The following is a 25,502-nucleotide window of genomic DNA, read 5'->3' on the forward strand; positions in this document are numbered from 1 at the left end:
CCTCCAGCTTAAAATAATGCCTAAACTAATTTAATCTCCATCACTATTTTAACTCACTGCAGAAAAAAGCATCCTATTCAATGCAATACTAGAGAAACACACACGAGATATGCATACAAAATGACATATGCATGCACTAATTGAACATTCCAACAAACCATGGCAATTATGACAAGGTAAAGGTGATGCTGTCTATAAAAGGTTCACAGGTCCCTGCCTATCATATTTGGTCACAGCAAAGTATAGAAGTAAGGGGAATTTGCACCAAAGGAAATCTAAGGGGAAGGATTTGTCCTCTCCCTTATCAGCTGGCTAAAGCAGGGAAAACCTATTAGAATTAATGCCTAGTACTTTTCAGTTGATTTATTTTTGTTTTGTTTTACTTTGTAGCTTGCTCTCTTCCCCACAAACGAATGGAAAATTTCTTACAGAATTTTCTTTCTGCCAGCAGCAACTCCCATAATTCTGGATATCTGGGCTGCTCTCCTCTCACTATAGCTTCAAAGAGGCAGATCAGAATTTTGGCTCTGCATACTCTGGCCATACCCCACCTTGTCCGGCTTACTACCAGATGAGTTATTCCAAAACTGTAAAATTTGCATAATTTCACTAACAAAATATTCCAGAGACAATGTAACTACTATGTACATTAGATCAAGGAAAAACAGTTCTATCATAACAATTCCACTTAATATTTGACCCTTGGCTCATGAGTCATCTAGGGTGAATAGAACTGTGGTAGATACTATTTGTAGACAGGAAATTATAGGTAAGTAATTTCCATTCTGCAGCCCAGCATCTCCCACAATTCTTGATGTCCAGGAAGTAGTGAGAAGTGATCAGAGTGTTGTGAAAACAGAATTCAATAAATAAGAAGCACTCCTCTTTCAAAGGTCAATATTATTTCTGGGCTATCACCTGAAGCACCTTCCTGCCAAAGTAGGTCTCTGCAGAAGACAGATCCATCTTACAGTGATTAATGAAGGTATGAAATGTAGATCAAGGGCCGCTTTGCAAGTTTCTGAAGTGGACACATTTGCTCATTCAACCCATGAATCTGCTAAGGATCTCATACAGCGTACCTTCATCTTTTCTGAGACAGGAACTCTGATGATTTGTAGGCTTCCATGATAAATAGTCTAATCCACAAAGCGATGGAGGATTTGGAAGCTCTATGTCCATGAAAGGCTATGAACAGGGAGCCCAATCTTCTCATGGATTCTATATGCTTGAGATAGATTTTCAATACTCTTCAGACATCTTAAGATGTAAAACACCTTTTCAGTTCGGGGTTATGATTTTGGACAACAGGAAGGAAGCACAACCTTTTGGGAAACGTTGAAAGAGGAATTTACCTTAGGAAGAAAGGATTCTAGTGTCCTGAGCATCATCTTGTCCTCATGGAACATGAAGTAAGGATCTTGTATAGATAAGCCTCTGACGCTTACTGGGTGGGCAAGACAGCTACTAAGAAACAAGTCTTAATGGATAAAAGCAGCTGACACTGAAGTCAAAGCTTGTCACAGCCCTCCACAGATCTTTGGGATTTGCACTGTGCTCTTAAAACCAGTTGTAGAACCTGGAGCAATTAGAGAAGTATACTTTTAGTATCAATTTCCCCCTAAACTATAGCAATGTCTTGATGTCTCTGAAGAACAGACTGAGACCTTCTAACACTTTCCTCTCAACAGCCAGGCTATGAATTGAAGATATTAGTTGAAAAAGAGGACATCTTGTCTCAATGGGAGCTGGAGTAGGGGTTCTGGTTTTAGGTCTATCAGCCCTGAAAACGAAAGTGTTGGCCAATGAGGAATTACTGCCACCTGGTCTCATCTTATTTTTGTAGAGACCATCTTCCCCAATAGCAGAAAGGGTAGAAATGCACAAAGTAGGTCCTGCTGCCAACTGTGCAACAAGGCATCTGTCCCCTGGCTTGGGGGTTTCTCTCCCTTGGGAATTATTTTGGAATCTTTGTGTTCACATGATTTGCAAACAAGTTGGTCAAAGGGAGGCTGAATATCTGAATGATGAAATCAAAAACCTTTTGATTCAGGCACTACTTGGAGTTGTTGACCCTACGCCTGCTGAGCAGTCTGCCTTTTGGATCAGATCCCCCTCTGATGTAGAACACGCTGAGGGAAAGGAGGAACTGTTTTGCTGACCTCATTATTTCCAGTGCTTCCACATGTAGCAGCAGTCTCTTTGTTTCCCTTTTGTTGTTTAAATATGCAACTGTAGTTGTATTATCTGACTGACTCAGGACATCGTTCCCCCCTTTGGGTGGGCTGGAACCTTTGCATAGCTAATTTGACTGCTCTCAGCTTTTTCCTACTGGCTCCAGATACCCTGGGTTGTTTAGGTCTTCAAATGAGCTCCCCAGATCTCCAAACTGGCATCAGTTGCGAAGATTCAAGGATATGGAAGGAGACGTGCCTTTGTGGACACTGTTTGTAGACTGAACACCTCTGTCAGAATCCATACTTGATCTTTTACATATTCTGGGAAGTGGTCCTACACCTTGAGAATGAAAACTTGAAGGCTTCTGATGCATGGAGTGATCCCTATGCAAAAAATCAGGAGTCCTAGCAGTTGGAAGCATAATGCTATGGCAGGTCTCCTGTCACTCTGGAACAAGATGATAAATTTCTGGATTTTCTGAAACCTTTCTAATGATGGGTAGATCCTTGCTACTGAGATGTGTATTTTTTCCCCCAGGTGGATGGAACCAGGAAACCTTTCTTGGCATTGATAATGAAGCTGTGCGCCTGAGGGGGAGACAATGTCCGACACACGGCCCTGTGCACTGGTGATCATGATGGAGCTCCGATCAGAATGTCATCCAAGAAAGGGTACAGCTGAGTTCTCTGCAGCCTGAGTGTGGCTATTTATCATTACCAATATCTTTGTAAAAACTCTGGGGGCCAAGGACAGGGCCAAATGGAAGTGTTCAGTACTGATCAGGTTTCCTGCTGTAAGCAAACCTCAGACTCTGCAGTGGCACAATCTGATGGGAATATGGAGATATGCATCCACTAGATCTATTGAAGTCAAGAAGTCCCTCTGGGATAGGGATGATTCTGCAGAGGTCAGGATCTCCATCTGAAACTTAGTTTTCTTCATCCACTTGTTGAACTGCTTTAGGTTGAGAATGGCTCTGATAACCCTCATGCACTTCCAGACAATGAAAAACATGGAGTAGAGCCTAGACAACCTTCCTTCTGAAATTACACTCTCTATCATTTCCATAACCAGAAGATGAGATACTTGGTTCTAGATCAGACTGTGGTTTATAGGGTCATTGGAGCTGCATGACTGGATGAAGAACAGATGGGATAGAGCCCCTAGCTCAAGGGAGTATCCGTGGCTCACTGTCTCCCTGACCCATTTGTCTGTGGTCATGGGAAGCCGTTCCTCTAGTAAATGGGAAATTCTGCCCTCTAGCTTCAGTTCTGGGCTAAGGCAGACATGATCTTTTTCATAAAAGTGGATTTGGGGAAGAGAGGGAGGACTAAAGCTCCTCTAGACTTCTCATCCAGGATCTTGATTTCACAGTTTTCCCTTAGAGAATCTGTTGTACTTTTGCTAGTACCTCCATTAGGATGGTGAGCGAAAGGAGTGCCTCTATCTTAAAACTGGTCTGTACTCTTCTCCTGGGAGCACTTAGGGGGGCAGGGAGAGACTGGATTTTGCTGCATCAACCACCACCTTCTCCAGCTTTTCTCCAAAAAGGATGGAGCCTCTAAACTCAGCCAAGCATAGGACCTGCTTAAAATGAGTGTCCACTTTCCATGGACACAGCCATTCATGGTGCCAGGCTATTGGGCTGGAACTTATGGCTCAGCCTGACAATCTCTGTGTCTCCACTGAGGCACCAGCTACAAATGCTGTTGCCAGGGAGATCTGCTTTAAAATGGAACCAAAGTCAGGGTGATCTCTGTACTTAAGGGATTCGAGATCTTCCAGCCAAGAAAGAAATGCCTTCACAAAGCAGGTAGTTGACAGGGGTGCTCAAAAGGTGCCCGAAGCTTCAAAATCCTTTTTGAGAGTGGCCTCCATCTTTCTATCCATGTGGTTCTTCGGGTACAACTCCCCTCTGAGGGATAAACATATCACTGGAGGGATATTACAGCAGCATCCACTTTCAGTATCTCAGTAATAGACACCTTTAATTTTTGAATTTTACAGAGCCTACGGTCGCTCCTGTTGATGTGCTTGCTTTCATTGGCCTTATTTCATCATCCCTAATCACTTTCTTGAAGAAGGAATAATGGGGTATTGCAACCTCGGGGGATGTGGGAAGAAATTTGTTCTGAGGCTTACTCTCTGGAGCCTGCTCAGGTTGGATTTGAATCATGGAAACAATGTTGTTCTTGACATTTCTTAAGGAAAAAAAAACAAAAACAAAAAAACCCTCTTTTGCTACATTCCTCCTCCCCTCATTCTGTTGGGATTCAGATGCCAACAGCTCACCTTCCTAAGTGGAGGAGGGGGAGGAAGAGGAGGCACAAGACATCTCCTGGATTGTGTGTGTGTGTTTTCTTTCTTTTTTGCCATTTAGATTTTCAACCTTTTACGCAGGCTTTGGGAGCACAGAAACTGCTGCAGCTTTGGTAAGGGCTTTTGTTGCTTACCTTCCTGGAGCCCTCGAGAGATTTGACTCAGAATCCTCTCTCGCTGGGTCCCCTTATTGGTGGGAGTGGGGAACTCACTGTCTGAGTCCTCCTGGCTGGCTTGGGAGGGCAGACTTTGCTTCTTTCCCCAGGGCACTCAGGACCCACAAGGTTCCCGGCTCCCCTCTTTGTTCTGCACTAGGTCCCCTGGGACTTACCCCAGGAGACAGGTGGTCAGAGTCCTCCTCACATTTAGAGCCTCTCCCTGTTCTGCACTGGAGTACTTGGTCCATTTTTCCCAGACTGGAGTTGAGGACCACAACTGCCTATCTGACTCAGACCCAGAACCTAACAGAGTTAAGGTCGGTTGGCTGGGTACTACTCAACATCTGCATAGCCTGGGAAGGCTGCTTCACAGATAGAGAACTGCTTGGATTTAACCCTGTGCTTTCTTGGCTGCTCTGCCATGCCTGGAAGGGAAAGAGGAGCAAGCAGGGAGCAGAGGCTCAGGATGGTTTAAACTCCTAAGGGATAACCTGATCTAGGGATGAGAAGGAACACTTCTCCTCACTGCTCAAGCTGGACAGAAAAAGCTCAAATTGCAAAGTAAGGATGGAAGCAACAGAAACTGCCCCAGTCTGTCGGCAAGTGAGAGCGGAGGGGCTGTGGCCAGTGTGTTGAGCCAAACATTGATCCACCTCCATGAAGCTGCAGAGAGAGACTAGCCCAGACATCCAGAAATGTGGGAGGCACTGGGCTGCAGAAAGAATATTAAAGAGACTAAGGCCTTGTCTATACAGTGTAGTAGTCCACACCAGAGGAATGGAGATTCTAATACATGATAGCATGCTGCACACTAACTGAAGAGTGGACCCTGCTGGCATACACTAAAAATTCTCTAGAGCCTCATTTACATAAGCCAATTAGTGCACAACACATTTGAGTGCACTACAACTTACACACCTTTGGTGAGGACTAATGCACAGTATAGACAACCCCGATACTTGGAAATTTATTCCCTTTCCCTCACTGATGAAACCACACACCAGCTTACACTACTAGACAGAGAAGAAAAGGTTTAAAGCAGCAAAGAGAAAAAAAGTGTTTACTGTACATGAAATTTAGCAGATGGAGATTCATATACTCTAAGGCCATAAGGGACTATTGGATAGGGCAGAAGCAGTAGATGTAATATAGCTCAATTTAGTAAAGCGTTTGATGCTGTATCACATGATCTTCTCATAAGTAAACTAGAGAAATATAACCTAGATGAACCTACAATAAGGTGGATGCACAATTGGTTGGAAAACCATATTCAGAGTAGTTATCAATGGTTCACAGTCACACTGCAAGAGCCTATCAAGAGAGGCCCTGCAGGGATCTCTCCTGGGGCTGGCTCTATTCAATATCATCATAAATGATTTGGATAATGGCAGAGAGAGTACACTTATAAACTTTGTGGATGATATCAAGCTGGTACAGATTGCAAGTGCTTTGGAGACAGAATTAGAATTCAAAATGATCTTGACAAACTGGAGACATGGTCTGAAGTAAATAGGATGAAATTCAATAGGGACAAATGTAAAGAACTACACTTAGAAGAGAATAATCAATTGCACAAATAGAAATTGGGAAATGACTGCCTAGGAAGGAGTATTGCAGAAAGGAATCTGGAGCTCACAGTGGATCACAAACTAAACATGAGTCAACCATGTAATACCGTTGCAAAAAAAAAGGCGAACATCATTTTGTGATGTCTTAATAGGGGCGTTGTAGAAAGACACGAGAAGCCATTCTTCCACTCTATTCTGCACCAACGAGACTTCAGCTGGAGTACTGTGTCCAGTTCTGGTCACCACACTTCAGGAAAGAGGTGGACAAAACGTAGAAAGTCCGGAGGAGAGCAACAAAATGATTAAAGGTCTAGAAAACATGAGAGGGGGGACACGATAACAGTCTTCAAGTATGTAAAAGGTTGTAATAAAGAGAAGGGTGATAAATTGTGTTCCTTATTCGCTGAGGACTGGAAAAGTAGTAATGGACTTCATTGCAGCAAGGGAGATTTAGGTCAGAGATTAGGAAAAATTTCATAACTGTAAGGGTAGTTAAGCTCTGGAACAAATTGCTCAGGGAGGTTGTGGAATCTCCATCAGTGGAGGTTTTAACAACAGGTTGAACACACGCCTGACAGGGATGGCCCAGATCAGGGGCTGGCAACCTTTCAGAAGTGGTGTGCCGAATCTTCATTTATTCATTCTAATTTAAGGTTTCACGTGCCAGTAATATATTTTAATGTTTTTAGAAGGTCTCTTTCTATAAGTCTATAATATATATATAAAATATTGTTGTATATAAAGTAAATAAGGTTTTAAAAATGTTTAAGAAGCTTCATTTAAAATTAAATTAAAATGAAGAGCCCCCTGGACCAGTGGCTAGGACCTGGGCAGTGTGAGTGTCACTGAAAAATCAGCTCGTGTGTTGAAGACGGCACATAGGAGTGCCATAGGTTGCCTACCCCTGGCCTAAACAATACTTGGTCCAGCCTCAGTGCAGAGGACTGGGTGACCTATTGAGATCCCTTCCAGTCATACATTTCTATGATGGTGATCATCTAGTTAGACCTGCTGTATAGCAGAGGCCATAGAACTTCCCCAAAATAATTCCTAGAGCAGATCTTTTAGAAAAACATACAATTTAAAAATGTATGTTAAAATGGAGAATCCAGTATGACTCTTGGTGAAAAGATGTTAAGAGATCACCAGATAGAGGTGAATTGAGAATTGAATTAAGAAGCTGACTATCATTTGTCATACAACATTCAACAGACCGCTTTGCAAACTTCAGATACAGGTACTTTCATTGTTTGGTCCATGAGGTGGCTAATACTTATTCCTTCTCCTCTGACACCCTCTTTATATACTGAACTATTTGACCCCAGTCCTGAAAACACTTAATTTTACATGATTAGCCTCATTGACTATGAGACTATTCATACGTAAACATTTGTAAGATCATAGTTCTAGTGATTAATATTTAAAGTTTCTCCAAAACATATAATCATAACATAGCAAAGATCAGCACACATTCAGAATAGCAGCATCTGGACATTTTCCTTTCTTTCACTCATTCAATCAGATGCAATTTTATAAACATGGCTGGAGGTTTACCATGGAGTACTTGGCCTGATGATTTTTTCCCCTTTTTTGACATAATATAATAGAAAAAGATGGTTACAGTCTTAAAAAAAGTACAATCTGCAAAACATATTGTTCTTTAAAATACTGTACATTTACACCAAAATGAACAACAATCACCTCTTCCTCAAGTCTGCCATCACGCAAGGTTGGTGGTATCCCTGGATGCTTTGCTGCCAGTAGTTCCATCAGGTTGTGTGTAGAATGAAGTCTCTTCACACAGAGAAAAGCAACAATTATCACGAAATACAATATACTGTATTATCTGGTACAGCAACTCCGAAATCATTAGTGGAATCCCAGAACATGGCTACTTATGAGAATAATAATAAATATTTAATTTAAAGGTAGGGCTTTCCTCTGTGAATCTTAAAGTACCTTATGAAGGTGAGACAGACAACTAGGTTACCTGACTCCCCCAAGATCTCATAGCAAATCAGTGGGAAAGTCTAAAAAAGAACCCATGTCTTTTTTATTCTTTTGCTTTGTACTCTATATACTAGATCACAGCTGTTTCCCTTAAAGCCATCGTGAAATGCAAGGCATTTATCTTAAAAATTATTCTTTTATAATGATTTTTAAAAAATAAATATGGAAAGAAGTTGTTTATATGTCCCTAAAATAGACAAACTTCAGAAAAGTTGGAAAAAATTATAAACTCTGAGCAGCTTCTGCCATTTAACTTAAGTTACTGTAGTATAGTTTCATTAACATCATTATTGTCATATCAAAGTCAGCGTTTAAGGCCACAAGAGACCATCAGATCATCTACTCTGACCTTGTTTGTAACATAGGCCACTAAATACCACCTAGTTACCCCCACAACAAGCCCAGCAATCGGAATTAGACCAAAGTATTACAATCTTAACGAGACTAAACTATTGTGTGGCACAAGAGGGACAAAGGTGCACCAATGCCCAACTGATTTAGTGAGACACTGTTTATATTATGTGAATGTGTGTTTCCTAAAGGGATACTGTCAACACTTTTTTATTCTCTTTTTTGTGTTAAAATGCTCTTAGACTTATCATTTCTTGTGATATAACAATTTGACCTGACTTGGTTCCATTTGTACTTCTCCAGGAACCATCACAGCTGCCTTTTGTCTATTTCTCTGCCTGTACTCTAGCACCACAGATATTAACAGTGATATGCAAGACTCCAACATTACAGCTTGTTAAATTCTATTGTAGACCAGCAGGTGGAGCGCACATTGTTTTTTTGGTGCATCACTAAAAATTAGAGGCAAGGCTTTATAAAAATGTATTGCTGCACTATGGTGGCTTTAAACAAGAAATCTGTAGTTCAGCGGACTTTTTTGATAGATCACAATGTTTAGAGCAGTGGTTTTTAAACTTTTTCTCTGAGGACCCAGTTGAAGAAAATTGTTGATACCTGTGACCCAACAGAGCTGGGAATGAGGGGTTCAGGGTGTGAGAGTGGGCTCTGGGCTGGGTTTTGGGGTGTGGGAGTAGGTCAGGGTTCTGGGCTGGTGGTGCAGGCTCTGGAGTGGTGCCGGGATGAGGGTTTTGGGGTGCAGAAAGGGGCTCTGGGTTTGGGCAGGGCTCAAGGCTGGGGCAGGGGATTGGGGTGCAGGGTCAGGGCTTACCTCAGGCAGCTCCCAATAGGCAGCACAGCAGGGGCACTGAGGCAGGCTTCCTGCCTCTCCTGGCACCGCAGACCACGCTGCACCCCGGAAATGGCCAGTAGCAGGTCCAGCTCTTAGGCGGAAGTGTGCAAGCAGCTCTGTGTAGCTCTTGCCTACAGGGACCCCCCCACCCCCCTGCAGCGGAGCCATTGCTCAGGGCGGGGGCAGAGCACAGAGCCCTGTGGGTCCCCCGCCTAGGAGCCAGACCTGCTGCAGGTCGCTTCTGGAGTGCAGCGCGGTGTCAGAACAGGTAGAAACTAGCCTGCCTTAGCTGGGCAGCACTGCTGATGGGACTGACTAGAGCCACCGCGACCCAGTGCCTTACATTCTGAGACTCAGTACTGGCTCCCAACCTGCAGTTTGAAAGCCACTGGTTTAGAGTATGTTATATGTGAAGACAGAACAAGTTAACAGTGTCCCTTTGGCAAGCCCCTATGAGAAATGGCTGCATAAGAAATTTAACTGAACAGTCAAGTACATGTTGTTATGTTTATTTAAAAAATGCATATGAACTTAAATGCATACTCACTTGCAGCGAATCTGTTTTGAGCTTTTCTTTGTGCTCTTCAGAGGAACGCAACACCTCTCTGTACAGGTCTGCTGCCAAAGCATATTCATCTGAAGAATTCAAATCCATTTAGAACCAAACACAACATGATTTCTATCTCCAAGTGGCCACAAATGGCCATCATCTCTAACATATATCAGATGCCTTCAGAGGGATAATCTATTTACTTGCTGATTTCTTGGTAGTTGTAAATTGCCTATTTTAAAACAGCAATTGAAGAAGAACATTTTACCCAACATAGTGGAATTCTACTCTGAAAAGTAAGTCTAGGAATGGCATTATGGGGTACCATGTTTGTTGTTTCTCAATGACTTCCAGAGCAAACAGTCTGTTTCCAAGTTAAACATGATTTTTGCAATTGCCAGACCAGTAAACACATGATGGTTTCAGAGTCAAGCAGAATTCTGCATGCCATATTTTCTAACTTCAAATTCAGCCTTAATGCAAACCCATTGATTACAACACCCACTGCACTGGTGCAACTGAATGCAAAATTTGCCAGTTCATGATTATGAATCGCAACTATCAATAACAATGAATAGTCACTGGGGCAAGGAAAGAATGAGAATGATCCTATAGCTGGTGGTTAGGAAGTGGGAGACTCAGTTTCAATGGCTCTGCTCCAATGGCTATTTAATTATTTATAAAAAGTGGAACAGGTTTAACAGGAGAGATTGAGAAAAACACATACCACAATGTCCCATAGCCTAATAGCTAGAGCATTCTCTTTCAATATGGGAGACCCATGTTCAAACCCCTTCTCCATATAAAGTAGAGGGAGGAACTTCAGCTCATGTTTCCTGCATCTCAGATGCATTCCCTAGCCCCGGAGCAAAAGGTTTTAAAGGAAGCCACCTCCTACTACAACTTCCCCACATTCTCCCCACTGACCTTTTTGTGAATCTAGTCCTCTGCTTTTGTCAAAATGCCTGCAGTCACAATGTTTTATTTTGACCCACTAAATCATTTTGATTTACCAAAATATTTTTTATTTTTAGAATTGCCACCAAACCAAAAAAATCCATTATTCACCCTCTCGTGTCATTTTCACAATCACTTTTCAGAGTGGAATTATAGTTTAAGAGGCCATGTGCACCTTGAGGAAGAAGGTAACTTATTTACTTGAAGCTATATTTGTAAATCATAAAAACCACAATTATGTATGCTTTCTTCAACTCCAACAATAAACAGAAGATAGGTAACCAAATTAATAGTCTGGGAAAACTTTTGAATGAGTGTGGTAGTCCATGGGATGTAAAAGTGTAAGGGTGGACAGTAAGATAATGGTGAAAGCCCTTTTCTAGTTCCAAATATCTTGAAAAGTGGTAGCAAGTTACAGGGTGGGGAAGTTGTCTAGTACAGTGGTTCTCAACCAGGGGTACACGTACCTCTGGGAGTACGCAGAGATCTTCCAGGGGTACATCAACTTATCTAGATATTTGACTAGTTTTACAACAGGCAACATAAAAAACACTAGTGTAGTCAGTATAAACTAAAATTTCATACAATTACTTGTTTATACTGCTCAATATTTTGTAGACTGAAATATAAGTACAATATTTATATTCCAGTTGATTTATTTTATAATTATATGGTAAAAATGAGAAAGTAAACAATTTTTCAGTAATAGTGTGCAGTGACACTTTTGTATTTTTATGTCCGATTTTGAAAGCAAGTAGTTTTTAAATTAGATGAAACTTGGGGGTACACGAGACAAATCAGATTCCTGAAAGGGGTACAGTAGTCTGGAAAGGTTGAGAGCCACTAGTCTAGTAAAAGCTTTATTGAAAGAACAGGTAAACTGAAGAGAATGTTGAAGTTAATGCAGCTTAACTAAAAAATGACATTATGTGATTTGATTTATCTGAACTACTAGGTGTTACAAAACATAGTACACTTCACTTCCACACTTCAGAGTTCACTGGTAATCACCAGGACAACATCCGATTAATAGGTGCAAGTGGGAAGGAACTCAACAAAATGTATTCTTATCCGTATATATTTATTCATAAGAGATTGTTTTAAAAGTGAGTACTAATACTATAACTAAGGGGCAGGGGGTGCAATTCCAAGCAACTCATTAGTTTTAACAAGGATCACTTGGCAAAAAAAACAAACCAGCTGTACTTTTGCTGTAAACATTTAGAACTAAGCACCTAAGTAAATTATGCTACTTGGTAACAGATTCACACAATTATTTTTCCTTGCTTTATTTTTCAGATTTCTGATTAGAGCTCTCAGAACCCCCACACTGATTCAACTGGAATCTACACTGCCATTTATATGCTAATATTCCTTCAACTAAACAGTATTTGCAATGGCAACAACAAAATAACTTCTTGTATTTCTCACGTTCTCTGTGTACACAGCAATTGCTCCAGACTTGGGGGCGGAAAGTGCTGTCATCCCTGCTACCAAATTGGTTATCTTTTGTAACTTCAACTTCAAATGGCAGTATCAATCCTTGCTATTGATGCCATTAAAATCTATTACCATTTAAAAACAATGTTGCAAAAGCATCCATATGTTATATAATATTGAAAGTGAAATGTGTTATTGAAGCTCTGTGTGTCTCATTTTATGTGGTATTTTAAACATTTTAACGTCATAATATTCTAGGGAAGAGACCAAAGATTTCACTTACCATTAGATCAAAGGAGCAAAGTTCAGTGACTGGAATGAATGTGCAAAGGACAAAAAACCTTTCTGATAAATTAGAGCACCACACACACTTCCAGCATTGTGCCACTCTTTACTAGGTACATGTTTGCAGTTCTATTACCTGCAAAAAACCTTTGATATAGCTGTCACAATTTCAGAGGTAACTGCATCTCTGATTCCATCTCTCACCCTTCTTAGAACTCCGACCTCTAGCCATCACCTCTCTCAGGAGAGAGTCCTGCGTGACAAGGAAAGCTGTTTTCCAGGAAAGGTACAGAAGTGAGCCAGTGACCATTGGCTCGAATGGGGCACCCATGAGCCTGGATAGGACCAGGTTGAGGTCCTACGTAGGGGCTGGATGCCAGATTTGTGGGTACAGACATTCCAATCACTTGAGGAACCTGCTGACCATGGGATTGGAGAAAACTGAGAGCCCGTTTTCACCCAGGTGGGAGGCCAAAATTGCTGCTAGGTGTACTCTGATGGATGAAACTGCTAGGCCTTGCTGTTTCAAGGATAAGAGATAATTTAGGATGGTAGGTACTGGCATCTTCAGAGGGGCAGTATTGCTCAGGGCACATCAGCAGGAGAAATGCTTCCACTTGGCCAGATACGTGGACCTAGTAGAGGGTTTTCTGCTACCCAAGAGTACGTGCTTCACCGAGTGAGCGCAATGCAGCTCAGATTGAGTTAGCCATGCAGCATTCATACTGTGAGACGGAGGGACTGCAGGTCCAGATGACACAGTTGGCCATGCTCCTGAGTGATCAGTTCTTGCCATAATGGGAGTGGAATTAGTGTGGTCACTGACAGATCGAGGAGAGTGATGTACCAATGTTGCCTAGGCCACACCAGAACGATCAAGATTAAGCGGTCCGTGTCTCTTCGCAATCTGAGAAGGACCCTGTGGACTAATGGGAATGGAGGAAAGGCATAGAACAGATGGTCTTTCCACGGCATCAGGAAGGTGTCCAATAGGGAGCCCGGGCAGCGCTCCTGGAGAGAGCACAAGAGAAAGTTCTTCGAGATGTGCGTCCCTGTGGGTGCTCCACTCCTCCCCCTCCTCCCCTCTACTTTGGAGTACTAGTATGATTCTCCACGGTAGAGAAGGAACTGAGGAGGGTGTGGGGCGCACGGACTCAGGAAGATTCCAACGAGACGGGAGATACCAACTGAGTGCGTGTGTCCCAACGAGGCACTGCTACCGAAAATCTCTGATCTATGGTGCCGGAACGCACCGTCACCTAGAGTGGACCACCCACAGAGACACACATCTCAAAGAACCTCAGTTACTGCAAGGTGAGTAACCTCAGTTACTGCAAGGTGAGTAACTTTCTCTTCTTCTTCTTCGAGTGCTGTCCCTGTGGGTGCTCCACTCTAGGTGAATGTGTAGCAGTACCCGCTATGGTTTATTTGGTGAGACTTTGGAGATGTAGCAGTGAGTACTGTAGATAGTACTGTATGGTCTACTATGGCGTCTGCCGTGGTGTCTTGTATGAGAGCATAGCGTTTTGCAAACTTGTGTTCAGATGACCCCATAGCTGCTTTGCAGATGTCAGGAATGGGAACACTGTGTAGGAAGGCAACGGATGTCGACACGGCTCGAGTGGAATGAGTTCTAATGCCTTCAGGCGGTTGAAGATTTTACGCATGGTAACAGGATCTGAAGCAGTCAGAGATCCACTTGGATAGATGTTGTTTAGAGATAGCCGTACCTTTCGATCTTTCGGTAATGGAAACAAAGAGTCGTGGGGACTCAGAAATGGTTTGGTCTTGTCTAAATAAAAGGCGATTGCTTGCCTGACATTGAGAGTATGCAGGGTTGCCTTCTGTGGAGTCTTGTGAGGTTTGGGATAGAAAGTAGGTAAGTATATAGGTTGGTTGAGGTGGAAGGTCGATACCACCTTAGAAAGAAATTTAGGATGTGGTCTCAAAGTGACTTTGTCTTTGGAGAAGATTGTGTAGGGAGGGTGGGCCATCAGGGCGCTCATTTCACCAACTCTCCCTGCTGATGTTATGGCAACTAAGAAAGCCACCTTCTTGGACATACGAAGATGAGAGGAGGTAGCCAAGGCCTCAAATGGAGGTTTCATAAGAGTATGAAGAACAAGGTTAAGATTCCATGCAGCCGCTGTTGGGTAAATTTCAGGGTAGAGATTTTGCAGGCCCGTGAGAAAGCGTTTTATAGTGGAGTGGGTAAAGAATGAATAACTGTCTAATAGGTCATGGAAGGTGGTAAGAGCCGCCAGGTGCATTTTGATGGAGCTGAGCGAAAGTCCTTCCTGTTTTAGTTTCAGGAGGTAGTCTAGAATGTTAGGGAGGGTCACGTTATTGAATGCTAAGTGATTACATGAGCACCAGGGGGCGAAACACTTCCACTTCTGCAGGTAGGTTTTACGAGTGGAGTCTTTCCTACTGTGCAGGAGGACATATTGGACTTGCTCGGAACATGCGAGTTCATGGGTTTCGAACCATGAAGGAACCAGGCTGTGAGGTGGAGCTTTTGGAGCTGGGGTGAAGAACCCGTCCATTGTCCTGGGAAACGTGGTCTGGCCTGTTGGGGAGAGCCCGTGGGTGACAGGAGGATATGCAGAGTAGGTAGAGATACCACATCGGTCTTGGCCAAGCTGGGGCAATACGGATGACCCAGGCCTTGCTGTCCGCAATCTTCCAAAGAACCCTGTGTAACAGAGGGATTGGTGGAAGGCGTACAGGAGGGAGTTGTTCCATGGGATGAGGAATGCATCTCCTAGGGATGCAGTCCCGAGTCCCGCTCTGGAGCAAAAAACGGAACGTTTTCGATTCTGGGTCGTGGCAAAGAGATCTATTGACGAGGTGCCCCAGAGGGAGAAGAGCTGTTGGAGTACTGCGGGGTGCAGTTCCCATTCACGCTGTGTCAGGAATTGCCTGCTGAGTGCGTCGGCAGTAGTGTTGTGGCAGCCTGGTAGGCAGGAAGTGATGATTTGTATTCGATGTTGTATGCACCAATTCCATAGTTGAATGGCTTCCATGCAAAGGGAATGTGATCGGGTTCCCTCGTCTGTTTATGTAGTACATGCATGCTATGTTGTCTTTTAAGGCCCAAAGAGATTTGTCCTTTTATGAGGGGAAGAAAGTGAAGGCATGCTCGCCTCACTGCTCTGAGCTCTAAGAGATTTATGTGTAGATGCGTCTCTGATGCGGACCACTGGCCTTGTGCCCTGTGCCGCCCTAGGTGTGCTCCCCAACCGATTAGGGAAGCGTCTGCGGTGAGCATGAGCGTTGGGGAACATTGCTGGAAGGAAACCCCTGTGCAGAGGTTTTCTGGACTTACCAATGCTGGAAAGCTATAACATTGGGAGGAGGAGTTAGCAGCATCCCTAAGGTGTGTCTGTTGGGTTTGAAATTGGAAATGAGCCAGCCCTGGAGACATCTCATGAGTAGCCTGGCGTGGTGAACCACGAAGGTGATGGCTGCCATGTGACCAAGGAGCTGTAGGCAAAGTCTTGCCTGTGTCCTGGGACGAATAGAGAGCATGCGTTTGAGCTGCGTGATAGCGAGGAATCTGTGATACGGAAGCGAGGCCCTGCTCCGGACTGAGTCGAGATGAGCTTCGATGAACTCGATCTGTTTAGGTGTCAGAGTTGATTTTTGGATGTTTATTTGGAGGCCTAGGCTGTGAAAGAGGGAGATGGCGAAATGGGTAGCTTGAAGTGTCTTGCCATAGGAGTTGCCCTTGATAAGGCAATCATCCAGATACGGGAACAGCATGACCCCGTGTTTGCGGAGGTGAGCCACGACCATGGCTAGAGTCTTGGAAAAAAACTCTCGGTGCTGTGGTGGGTCCAAAAGGAAGAACTCTGTATTGAAAATGGTCATGACCAATTGTGAATAGAGGAAGCGTCTGTGAGCTGGATGAATTGATATATGAAAGCAAGCATGCTGTAGGTCAAGGGCTTTGAACCAGTCCCCTTGATCCAGGGCAGGTATTATTATGCCCAGTGTGACCATCTTGAATCTTTGTATCCTCACGAATTTGTTCGGTCGGCGTAGATCTAGTATAGGCCTCCATCCTCCGGTCTTTTTCTGAGTTAGAAAGTAATGGGAGTAGAAACCTGTCCCTTGATTTTGTGTCGGGACAGGTTCCACTGCACCTACTTGTAGAAGATGCAGCACTTTTGTGCGAAGTAAGTGGTCGTGAGAAAGGTTCCTGAAGAGGGACAGGGAAGAGTAGGAGGAAGTTTGTCCTTATCAAAAGGGAGATCCTCCACTTTGGTCTGCAGTTCTTTGGGATGCCAGATGCAGAGAGCCATGAGGATCTGCGCATAACCACAGCAGTTGCAGTTGTACAGGCTGCTGTGTCTGCCGTGTCTAGAGATGCCTGTAGGGCCGTTCTGGAAATCAGTTGGACCTCAGTCAGGATTGATTTGAAGTCTGCTCTCATATCCTCTGGAATGTGGGCGGCAAATTCAAAAGTGTAGTGTAATTATCAAAGTCGTAACTGGCAAGGGGAGCAGAACAGTTTGCAATTCTGAATTGTAGTGTGGAGGACATATAAACTTTGCGGCCCAAGACATCAAGGCGTCTAAGGTCCTTGTCTTGCGTGGTCGGTCGATATTGTGACTGTTTCGTACTCTGTGCAACTGTATCCATGACAAGAGAGTTTGGTAGTGGATGAAAAAAATAGGAAGTCAGCGTCCTTAGCAGGGACATAGTATTTACGTTCAGCCTTTTTGCAAGTTGGTACTAAAGTCGCTGGGGTTTGCCAGAGAGTGTCAGCCGGCTCCAGGAGTGCTTCGTTTATAGGAAGCACGATTTTTGAGGGTGCAGACAGTTGAAGGATTCTGAGGAGTCTGTGTTGCATCTCCTGAACCTCTTGAAAGGGGATATCTTGACTGAGTGCCACCCTCCTGAAAAGCTCTTGAAATTGTTTACAGTCATCCACTGTAGAAGTGGACGGAGCATGAGATTGATGCATAGAAGGAGGATGACTAGTAGGAGGATGTTGCCAAGGGTACCACTGAGACCAAGGCATAGGCTAGGAGAACCCAGGTGTTGCCCATGGGGGGGCGAAGTAGGAAAACTGAGGCTGGTGGCCTTGAGCCGTGACCTGAGGTGGCAGAGGTGCCTGTGGAGAAGAAGCAGGAGGGGAGAACTCCACTTGTTGCTGTAAATCAAGTTCACCGTCAGTGAAAACCAGTTCAGGTGGAGAGAGCGGCGATTCAAAAAAAAGAGCCCGGTGTATCTAGGAGCGGAGAGTGAGGCTCAGGTGGCACTGAAAGGTCACATTGAGTGAGAAACTGTTGCTCCTGCTCCCTGGGCTGAGCTGAGCCTGCTCTTTCCTCTAGCTCATTAGCAGGAGAAAGTGCAAGTGACAGTAGTGCTGCAGACTGCTTGGAGGTGCCCTGCAGGGGTCTGCTACTGGTGCTCGGGTGGAAGATAGTCTCAGTGCCAACGTTCTCCTCCCTGCAGGGGAGAATTGGGCTGCCGGCACTGCAGCCGTTTGCGGTGCCCAGAAGGCACCGCAGCCGTTTGCGGTGCCCAGGAGGCACGCGCTGCCGGCACCGCGGCCGCAAGGGAGGCACTTCACAGGGACGTGGGTGTCCCCAAAGCACTTCACACAGTATGACTGCCCATCTGTCTGTAGCATGGATTCCTGACAGGAAATACACCTTTTGAATCCTGAAGCTCCCGGCATTATGAATTAGAGATGGCCAAGGAGAGTGTCTCAACGGGAGACAAGCCTGAGGGTTGTTTTTTTTTTAAACTAAGAAACTAACTATGTAACTACAGTAAAGGAAGGGAAACAACTGGGATGTAACTAATAATTATTTCTATGCTCTTTGTTACTGTTTCCTATAGAGACCAGGGAAGAGAAGGCAGCACTGCTCCAAGTTCCGTCTTTGGCCGACGACAGTTGAGAAGGAACAGAGGAGCGTGTGGGGCGCACGCACTCAGGAAGATTCCAACAAGATGGGAGATACCAACTGAGTGCGTGTGTCCCAACCAGGCACTGCTACTGAAAATCTCCGATAAACAGCGCCGGGATGCACCGTAACCTAGAGTGGAGTACCCACAGGGACAGCACTCCAAGAAGAACACCTGGCACTTCTGATTCTTGCGAGAGGCGAAAAGGTCAATGTGGGAAAACCCCCACTTCTGAAAAACAGAATGGATAACATCCAGTCGAATTGACCACTCGTGAGCCAGGAAGGACCTGCTGAGGCAATCTGCCAAGGTCTTCTGGACTCTCGGGAGAAACGACACCAACAGGTCAACCAAGGGGCTATGCAGAATTCCCACAGGCGAATGGTGTCCTGACAGAGGGGGGATGATCGCGCTTCCCCTTACTTGTTGATGTAAAACATGACCGCTTTGTTGTCTGTGAAGTCTGTGGCACAACAGCCCCGAAGGTGTTCGTGGAACACCTAACACACCAGGCGTATTGCTCTCAGTTACCGTATGTTGATGTGCAGGGTTCTCTCTTGTATGGACCAAAGGCCCTGTGTGCGAAAGTATGCAAGGTGAGTGCCCCAGCCCAGAGATGATGCGTCCGTGGTTAGGACTAGGGAGGGCTGTGGGGCATGGAATGGCATCCCCCCGCATATGAAGTTGGGGTTCAGCCACCAAGCCAGGGAGGTTAAGACTTCTGTCAGTACTAGGGGGCAGGAATAGCTCAGTGGTTTGAGCATTGGCCTGCTAAACCCAGGGTTGAGAGTTCAATCCTTGAGGGGATCACTTAGGGATCTGGGGCAAAATCAGTACTTGGTCCTGCTAGTGAAGGCAGGGGGCTGGACTTGATGACCTTTCAAGGTCCCTTCCAGTTCTAGGAGATATAACAAATATTAATGGAGATATCCTATTATATTACTTTGAGCACCGTGTCTAAATTGTCTCGGTCTGGTGGTAGACTGATGAGAGCCAGGCCTGAAGTGGACTGAGGTGTAGTCTACCATGTCTGGTCACAAAGGTGCAAGACGCCATATGTCCCAGTAGACGGAGGCATGTGCATGCTGTCGAGGTCGGGAAGCTTTGGAGGCCATGGATAATGCTCCCCATGGACTGGAAGCGGGCAAGTGGTAGGCACGCCCAAGCAACATTTGAATCCAGGACTGCTCCGATGAAGTCTATTCTCTGGGTCGGCTGCAAAATGAACTTTTCGACACTGAGCAGCAGGCCCAGCTATCTGAACAAGCTCACGGTGAACCAAACATGAGATTGCACCTGGAGCTAGGAGCGACCCCAAATGAGCCAGTCGTCGAGGTACGGAAACATTTGGATCTGATGTTGGCAAAGTGAGGCAGCTATTACAGCCATACACGTTGTAAATACCCTTGGTGCCATGGATAGGCCGAAGGGGAGGATGGTAAACTGGAAGTGTTGTTGACTGACCACAAAGCGAAGGAAGCGCCTGTGCGGTGGGCAGATTGCTATGTGGAAGTATACATTCCTTGTGTCGAGGGCAACGCACCAATCTCCAGGATCCAGGGAAGGGATAATGGACCCCAAGGAAACCATGCAGAATGTCAACTTTACCATGAATTTGTTGAGTCCGCGCAGATTCAGAATTGGCCATAGTCCCCTCTTTGCTTTGGGGATTAGGAAATAGCGGGAGTAAACCCCCCTGTCCCTTAGTTCCCTTGGAACCTTCTCTATAACTTCGATAGCCAGAAGCGTCTGCACCTCCTGTAGAAGGAGATGGTTGTAAGAGGGGTCCCTGAAGGGGGACGGGGAGAGAGGGTGGGAAGTGGGGGACAAAACAAATTGAAGTCGGTATCCACTTTCCACCATGCGTAGGACCCAGCATTCTGACGTTATGCGGGACCACACAGGGAGGAAATAGGAGAGGTGGCTTGTGAAAGGTGGGAAAGGATCCTGAAAAGGAGACTGGTGCTCCAACCTCGGGCGCACCTTCAGAAGTTTTGCTTGGGCCCTGACGATGGTTTAGGGGCGGGGGGGGGGGGGCCCTGGTTCTGGCCCATCTGAGGACCAGATTGCCTCCTCCTCCCACTGCGGCCGCGTCTTCTAGAGGAGTCCAGTCTCGGCTGAGGGTTAGGATAGGTGCGCTGCGGTTGGGGTCGGAAGGGCCTATGTTGCGTCACTGGGGTATGCATGCCCAATGAGTGCATGATGGCCCGGTTATCCTTCAAACTCTGGAGTCACTTTTGTCTGAAAATAGCCCCTGGCCATCAAAGGGCAGGTCTTGAATTGTCTGCTGCAGCTTTGGTGGAAGACCGGACACCTGCAGCCACGAGATGCGACGCATAGCTACGCCTGAGGCTAGAGTCCTAGCCACCGAGTCTGTCGCATCCATCGAAGCCTGCAAGGATGTCCTGACTACTTTCTTGCTCTCCTTCCATCAAGTTGCAGGTATTATAATTATACTGGCTCAAGAGGGCCTACTGGTTAGCCACCCTAAGTTGTAGGTCGCCAGTCAAACAGATCTTGTGCCCAAATAAATCCAGGCGTCTAAAGTCCTTGGATTTAGGAGCGGGAGCTTGTTGACCGTGTCTTTCCCTCTCATTAACTGACTTCACAACAAGGGAGCACAGTTGAGGGTGAATGTACAAGTACTGTCTTTGGAAGGGACCAAGTACTTCTTTTCCACCCCCCTTAGCAGTGGGAGGAAGAGACACCGGAGACTGTTAGACTGTATTGGCATTAGCCTGGAGGGTTAGAATAAACGGCAAGGCTATACACGTGGGGGCATCGGCAGATAAAAATGTCCACCACCCGATCCTCAACCTCCACCACCTCCTCCACCTGGAGGTTCATGTTTTGTGCCACCCTACGAAGCAAGTCTTGGTGCACACGGAAGTCTATATGTGGTGGACCAGAGGAGGATGTGCCCACCATCACCTCGTCAGGCGAGGACGAGGAGGATACGCCCAGGACTAATGGGTCCTGGGCAAGTCTTGCTGGAGGGGGTCTGGCTGCCTTAGGTCCTCCATGCTAGGGGCATGGGCCTGAGCTGAAGATAGGGCTGTCGCCTCCAAGCCCCCGGAGGGAGGACGGGGGGCGCAACTGACAGTGGCCTCTGGGACCCGAGATTCTGAGTGGGCAGAACGAGAAGCTCCCAATGTGGCACCTTGGGCCTGATGGTATGCCCAAGGGGTCCAAAAGAACTATTGTGGGAGTCCCTGAGCAGGATTCTCTCCTTCGTTGTGCCATTGGCTAGCTCTGTCCATGTCTTGCTCATGGACGCAGTAGCCACTCTCCACTTGGGACGACCTCGAGTTGGGGCGAGAAGATCAAGGTGGAGCCTATCGCTCATGTTGGGTTGCACTGTCATGTGTTGTTGGCTTGTGCCGCGGAGATGGAGATCGGCGCCACAGTCTCAAGCGGTACCGCTACCTGAACCAGGACCAACAGTAGTATTGGTGCTGAGAGGCAGATCTGGACCTCGATGAAGATCTATGGGTGGAGCGGCACTGGGAATGATTCTGAGGAGACCGGTGCCAGGATTGGTGCCAGCAGCTGGACTACCGACCGTACTGGGAAGGAGATCTTCTTGAGGCAGAGCGGCGCCGCAAGTACGACTGGTGCCGAGATCGTGATCGGTGCCGGGACTGCGAGCAGCGCCGTGGAGGAGATCAGCGCCCGGATCAGGACCGTGACCCGGACTGGGACCAAGATCGATGCTGACCCTTCTTGCTCTGTGATGGAGGGAGCATCACAGAGGTCTTCCCTATTGATGGAACAGCCTGCACTGGCGGTACCGAAGTTTGTGATGGTCCCAACTTGGTGAGTGCAATCAGGTCGCGAGCAGTGGACAAAGTCTCAGAGGTGGAAGGCAGGCTGAGATTGACCACGGTGCGCACCGGGGAGCTTATGTGCACCGGACTCAATGGCGCTTCCGGCCCCGGAATTGATGGTGCTGGAGTTGGAGCCTTCACAGGGTGGTCCGGCACGGGTCGCTGCTCTAAGAGGGGCATAGGTGGTGCCGGCAACTGTACAGGAGCAGCAGGTTGCTTGTGCTGCTTCTTGGCTCCCGGAGACAGCCAGAGATGCCACGCTGGTAACGGTGCCAGAGACATCCAGTGCTGGGAGTCTTTGCTGGTGCTGGGTCGATCTGGTGCCGGAGGCGTGCTTCAGACCAACGGCGCCAGGTCTCGGCGCAGGGCCGAGGGCATCGGGCTAAGTGCCGCTTCTATGAGGAGCTGCTTCAAACGAAAGTCTCGCTCCTTTTTTGTCCAAGGCTTGAATGCCTTACAAATGTGGCACTTATTTGATTGATGGGATTCCCCCAGGCACTTCAGACAGGAGTCATAGGGGTCTCTCATAGGCATCGGTTTGAGGCAGGCCGGGCAAGGTTTGAAACCTGGAGACCTAGGCATGGGCCCAGTACCAATAAAAAGGGAAGGGGAGAAGCCCCTTACCTCCAGTTACTATATACACTAACTACAAAAACTACTACTAACTAATTAGAAACTACTAACAACTATCCTACAACAACTATCTACAGAGCAAAGAGCTAGGGAAGTGGAGATCAGCTATGCCCCACTCCACAATTCCAATGACTATCACAGGAGATAAGAAGGAACTGAGGGGGGCACTGGGTCAGCATGGGCATATATCCAGTGCCATAAGGGTGCCACTCTAGGGGGCACCTCAGCCGACCCACCGAGAGTTGCTAGGATAAAAATCTTCCGATGTTCATGCACGCAGCGCACACATATCTAATTGGAATGGATATGAGTAAGCACTCGAAGAAGAATCTTTGGATTTCCAAGTGTCCACTGTATCTATCACAGTAGCCACTGTCATAGCCCTAACAAAAGTGAGAAAATAATGGCCCTAATTCACCTCATCTGCACCAGTTTTACATAGTGCAACTCAATAGACTACAATGGAGTTGCATCTGAATTACACCCAGTGTGATAACAGAATCAAGCTTTTACCTTTAATGATATGGATACCAGCTAAACCATTGAGAGCACACACCAGTTGCCGATGGGCTTCCTCACATTCGGTTCGACATTTCTTCTGCAGTGAAGTTAGAAGCTCCTCCATGGTCATGGTGCTGAAATAAAGATCTAATGGATCAAATTTGAAAGAAACACAGACGCTACACTTGTATGAAAGGTCATATTATGCATGGCAGATATATCATGAAAACATATGTTTGCCACATGATAAATATTCTCAAGGACAATATAGTGATATGATTTAGTTTTAGCAGTCACTCTTTCAGCTGCAGCATCTGCACACATCTAGTGCCCCATCACTAATCTAACCGAGGGTATATGTCAAGAGAATAGAAATGAACTCCCCCATACTGTGGAGCCTTGGGAAAAGTAGACCTGTAAGAACTCCACTGTCAGGAATTTCTCCCATTCCTTCATTCAGAAGTTTCTACACTTCAACAACACAGCACCATTCCTCCAGAGACAAGGACGTATATGCCATTCTTGCAGAGAAGGAGCTATACAATCTTTTTTTTAAAAGCACCTTCCCTCAGGAACCAATTCATTACTTCAGCAACATGACAGCTCCACTAGGCTCTCAGGGGCCAGAAAGTGTGTACTGCGGTAAAGAGATGTTTCCACATTGTAATAGGTCTTCCTCCTTTTACTTTAATTATTATTTGTATTGCTGATACACATAAGGGCCAACTGAAAAAGAGATCCCATTGCGTTAGGGGTTGTACAAATGAAGAATAAGCAACAGTTCATGAGCAAATCTAAACAGACAACACAAAGTACAGGGGAAAGGAGATATAACAATACAAGTGAGTGAACAGAGTGATGGTTGGCAAATGTCACATTAGTTACACTGTTTTCCTTCAACTTTTTTTAATTATCTGAGTGGAGTTTATTTAGAAGGAGATTAGTTAAATAGAAAGAAAAAGGGAAGGAGAGGGGTGAAAGGGAAAGGGCAGGGGAGAAGAGAGAGAGAGGGAAGAATGAAAGGAGCATGGAGGGCCGCTGGAGTCAGGCTGAGATGAAGAGTTCTGACATTGACTGGGCCCCATCTTCCCCTCCCAGTAATACTGCAATACCTACTAAGGCAGGGTAGCCAACAGGGGGACCACAGGCCAAATCCAGACCACCAAATGCTTTTGAACAGACTTGAAATCTTTTTATTTACTTAGTATCATCATTATTGCAGGGGTTTTTTTTATTTATTTTTTCTTCTTCTTCTCTGGAGTCTGGACCTTGACTATATCTTGATCAAGAAATTAGGACCCTGACAAAAAGTAATTGACTACCCTGTACTAAGATTTCCCCTTACCTTTGCTCTTGCTATCGAAAGTTTCTATGTTTCTGCTGCCATTCCAGTGTGGAAGATGGAGATGCTATTGATTTAAAACTGCAATTTATACTGAGCTACATTTCTCAGTTGTACTAGAAAATAAGCACAGCACCTGCTGCTCATATTCTGCTTAGCTCTAGGCAGTGCTATTAATCTTTCATAAGTATGGACAGTGAAAAAAATTTCAAAAAGCAAAACAAAAATAGCACATAGTTTCATAATTTGTAAGGCCTGGTCTACACTAGAAAATTAGGTTGGTTTAACTATGTTGGTCTGGGTTTGAAAAATCTACACCCCTGAGCTGCATAGTTAAGCCAACCCAAGTCCCCATGTAGACAGCGCTAGATTAACAAAAGAATTCTGCCATCAACCCCAGCTACTACCTCTCAGGGAGGTGGATTACCTACACCAATGGGTAGCGTCTACACTGAAGCGCTACTGCTGTGCTGCTGTAGCATTTTAAGTATAGACAAGCGCTTAATTCATTTACTTTGAACAATCTGAGGCTAATAATCAATTTCAAGAGAAGTTCCTGATTCAGTACACATTCTAGGAAAACCTAAAAGATATCCTGTTTAGGAATGGCT

The 25,502-nt window shown here is 45.5% G+C and overlaps 1 protein-coding gene across 8 annotated transcripts in view; it reads right to left on the bottom strand.

Moving 5' to 3' along the window:
• Nucleotides 1-25,502, bottom strand: part of SHPRH (SNF2 histone linker PHD RING helicase) — a 121,337-nt gene that overhangs the window by 45,758 nt on the left and 50,077 nt on the right. For all 8 annotated transcript variants that reach the window (XR_003999624.1, XM_030556509.1, XM_030556510.1 and 5 more), the window contains 3 exons: nucleotides 23,562-23,683; nucleotides 9,982-10,070; nucleotides 7,925-8,017 (listed from right to left, as the gene is read on the bottom strand). Coding sequence is in view for 7 of the 8 variants with exons in the window: in XM_030556509.1 (XP_030412369.1) it covers nucleotides 7,925-8,017; nucleotides 9,982-10,070; nucleotides 23,562-23,683 (304 nt within the window). In the remaining variant the exon portion in view is untranslated. The remainder of the gene's footprint in view (nucleotides 1-7,924; nucleotides 8,018-9,981; nucleotides 10,071-23,561; nucleotides 23,684-25,502) is intronic.

The sequence above is a fragment of the Gopherus evgoodei genome, chromosome 3, assembly GCF_007399415.2.
Source record: "Gopherus evgoodei ecotype Sinaloan lineage chromosome 3, rGopEvg1_v1.p, whole genome shotgun sequence".
Lineage (NCBI taxonomy): Eukaryota > Metazoa > Chordata > Testudines > Testudinidae > Gopherus > Gopherus evgoodei.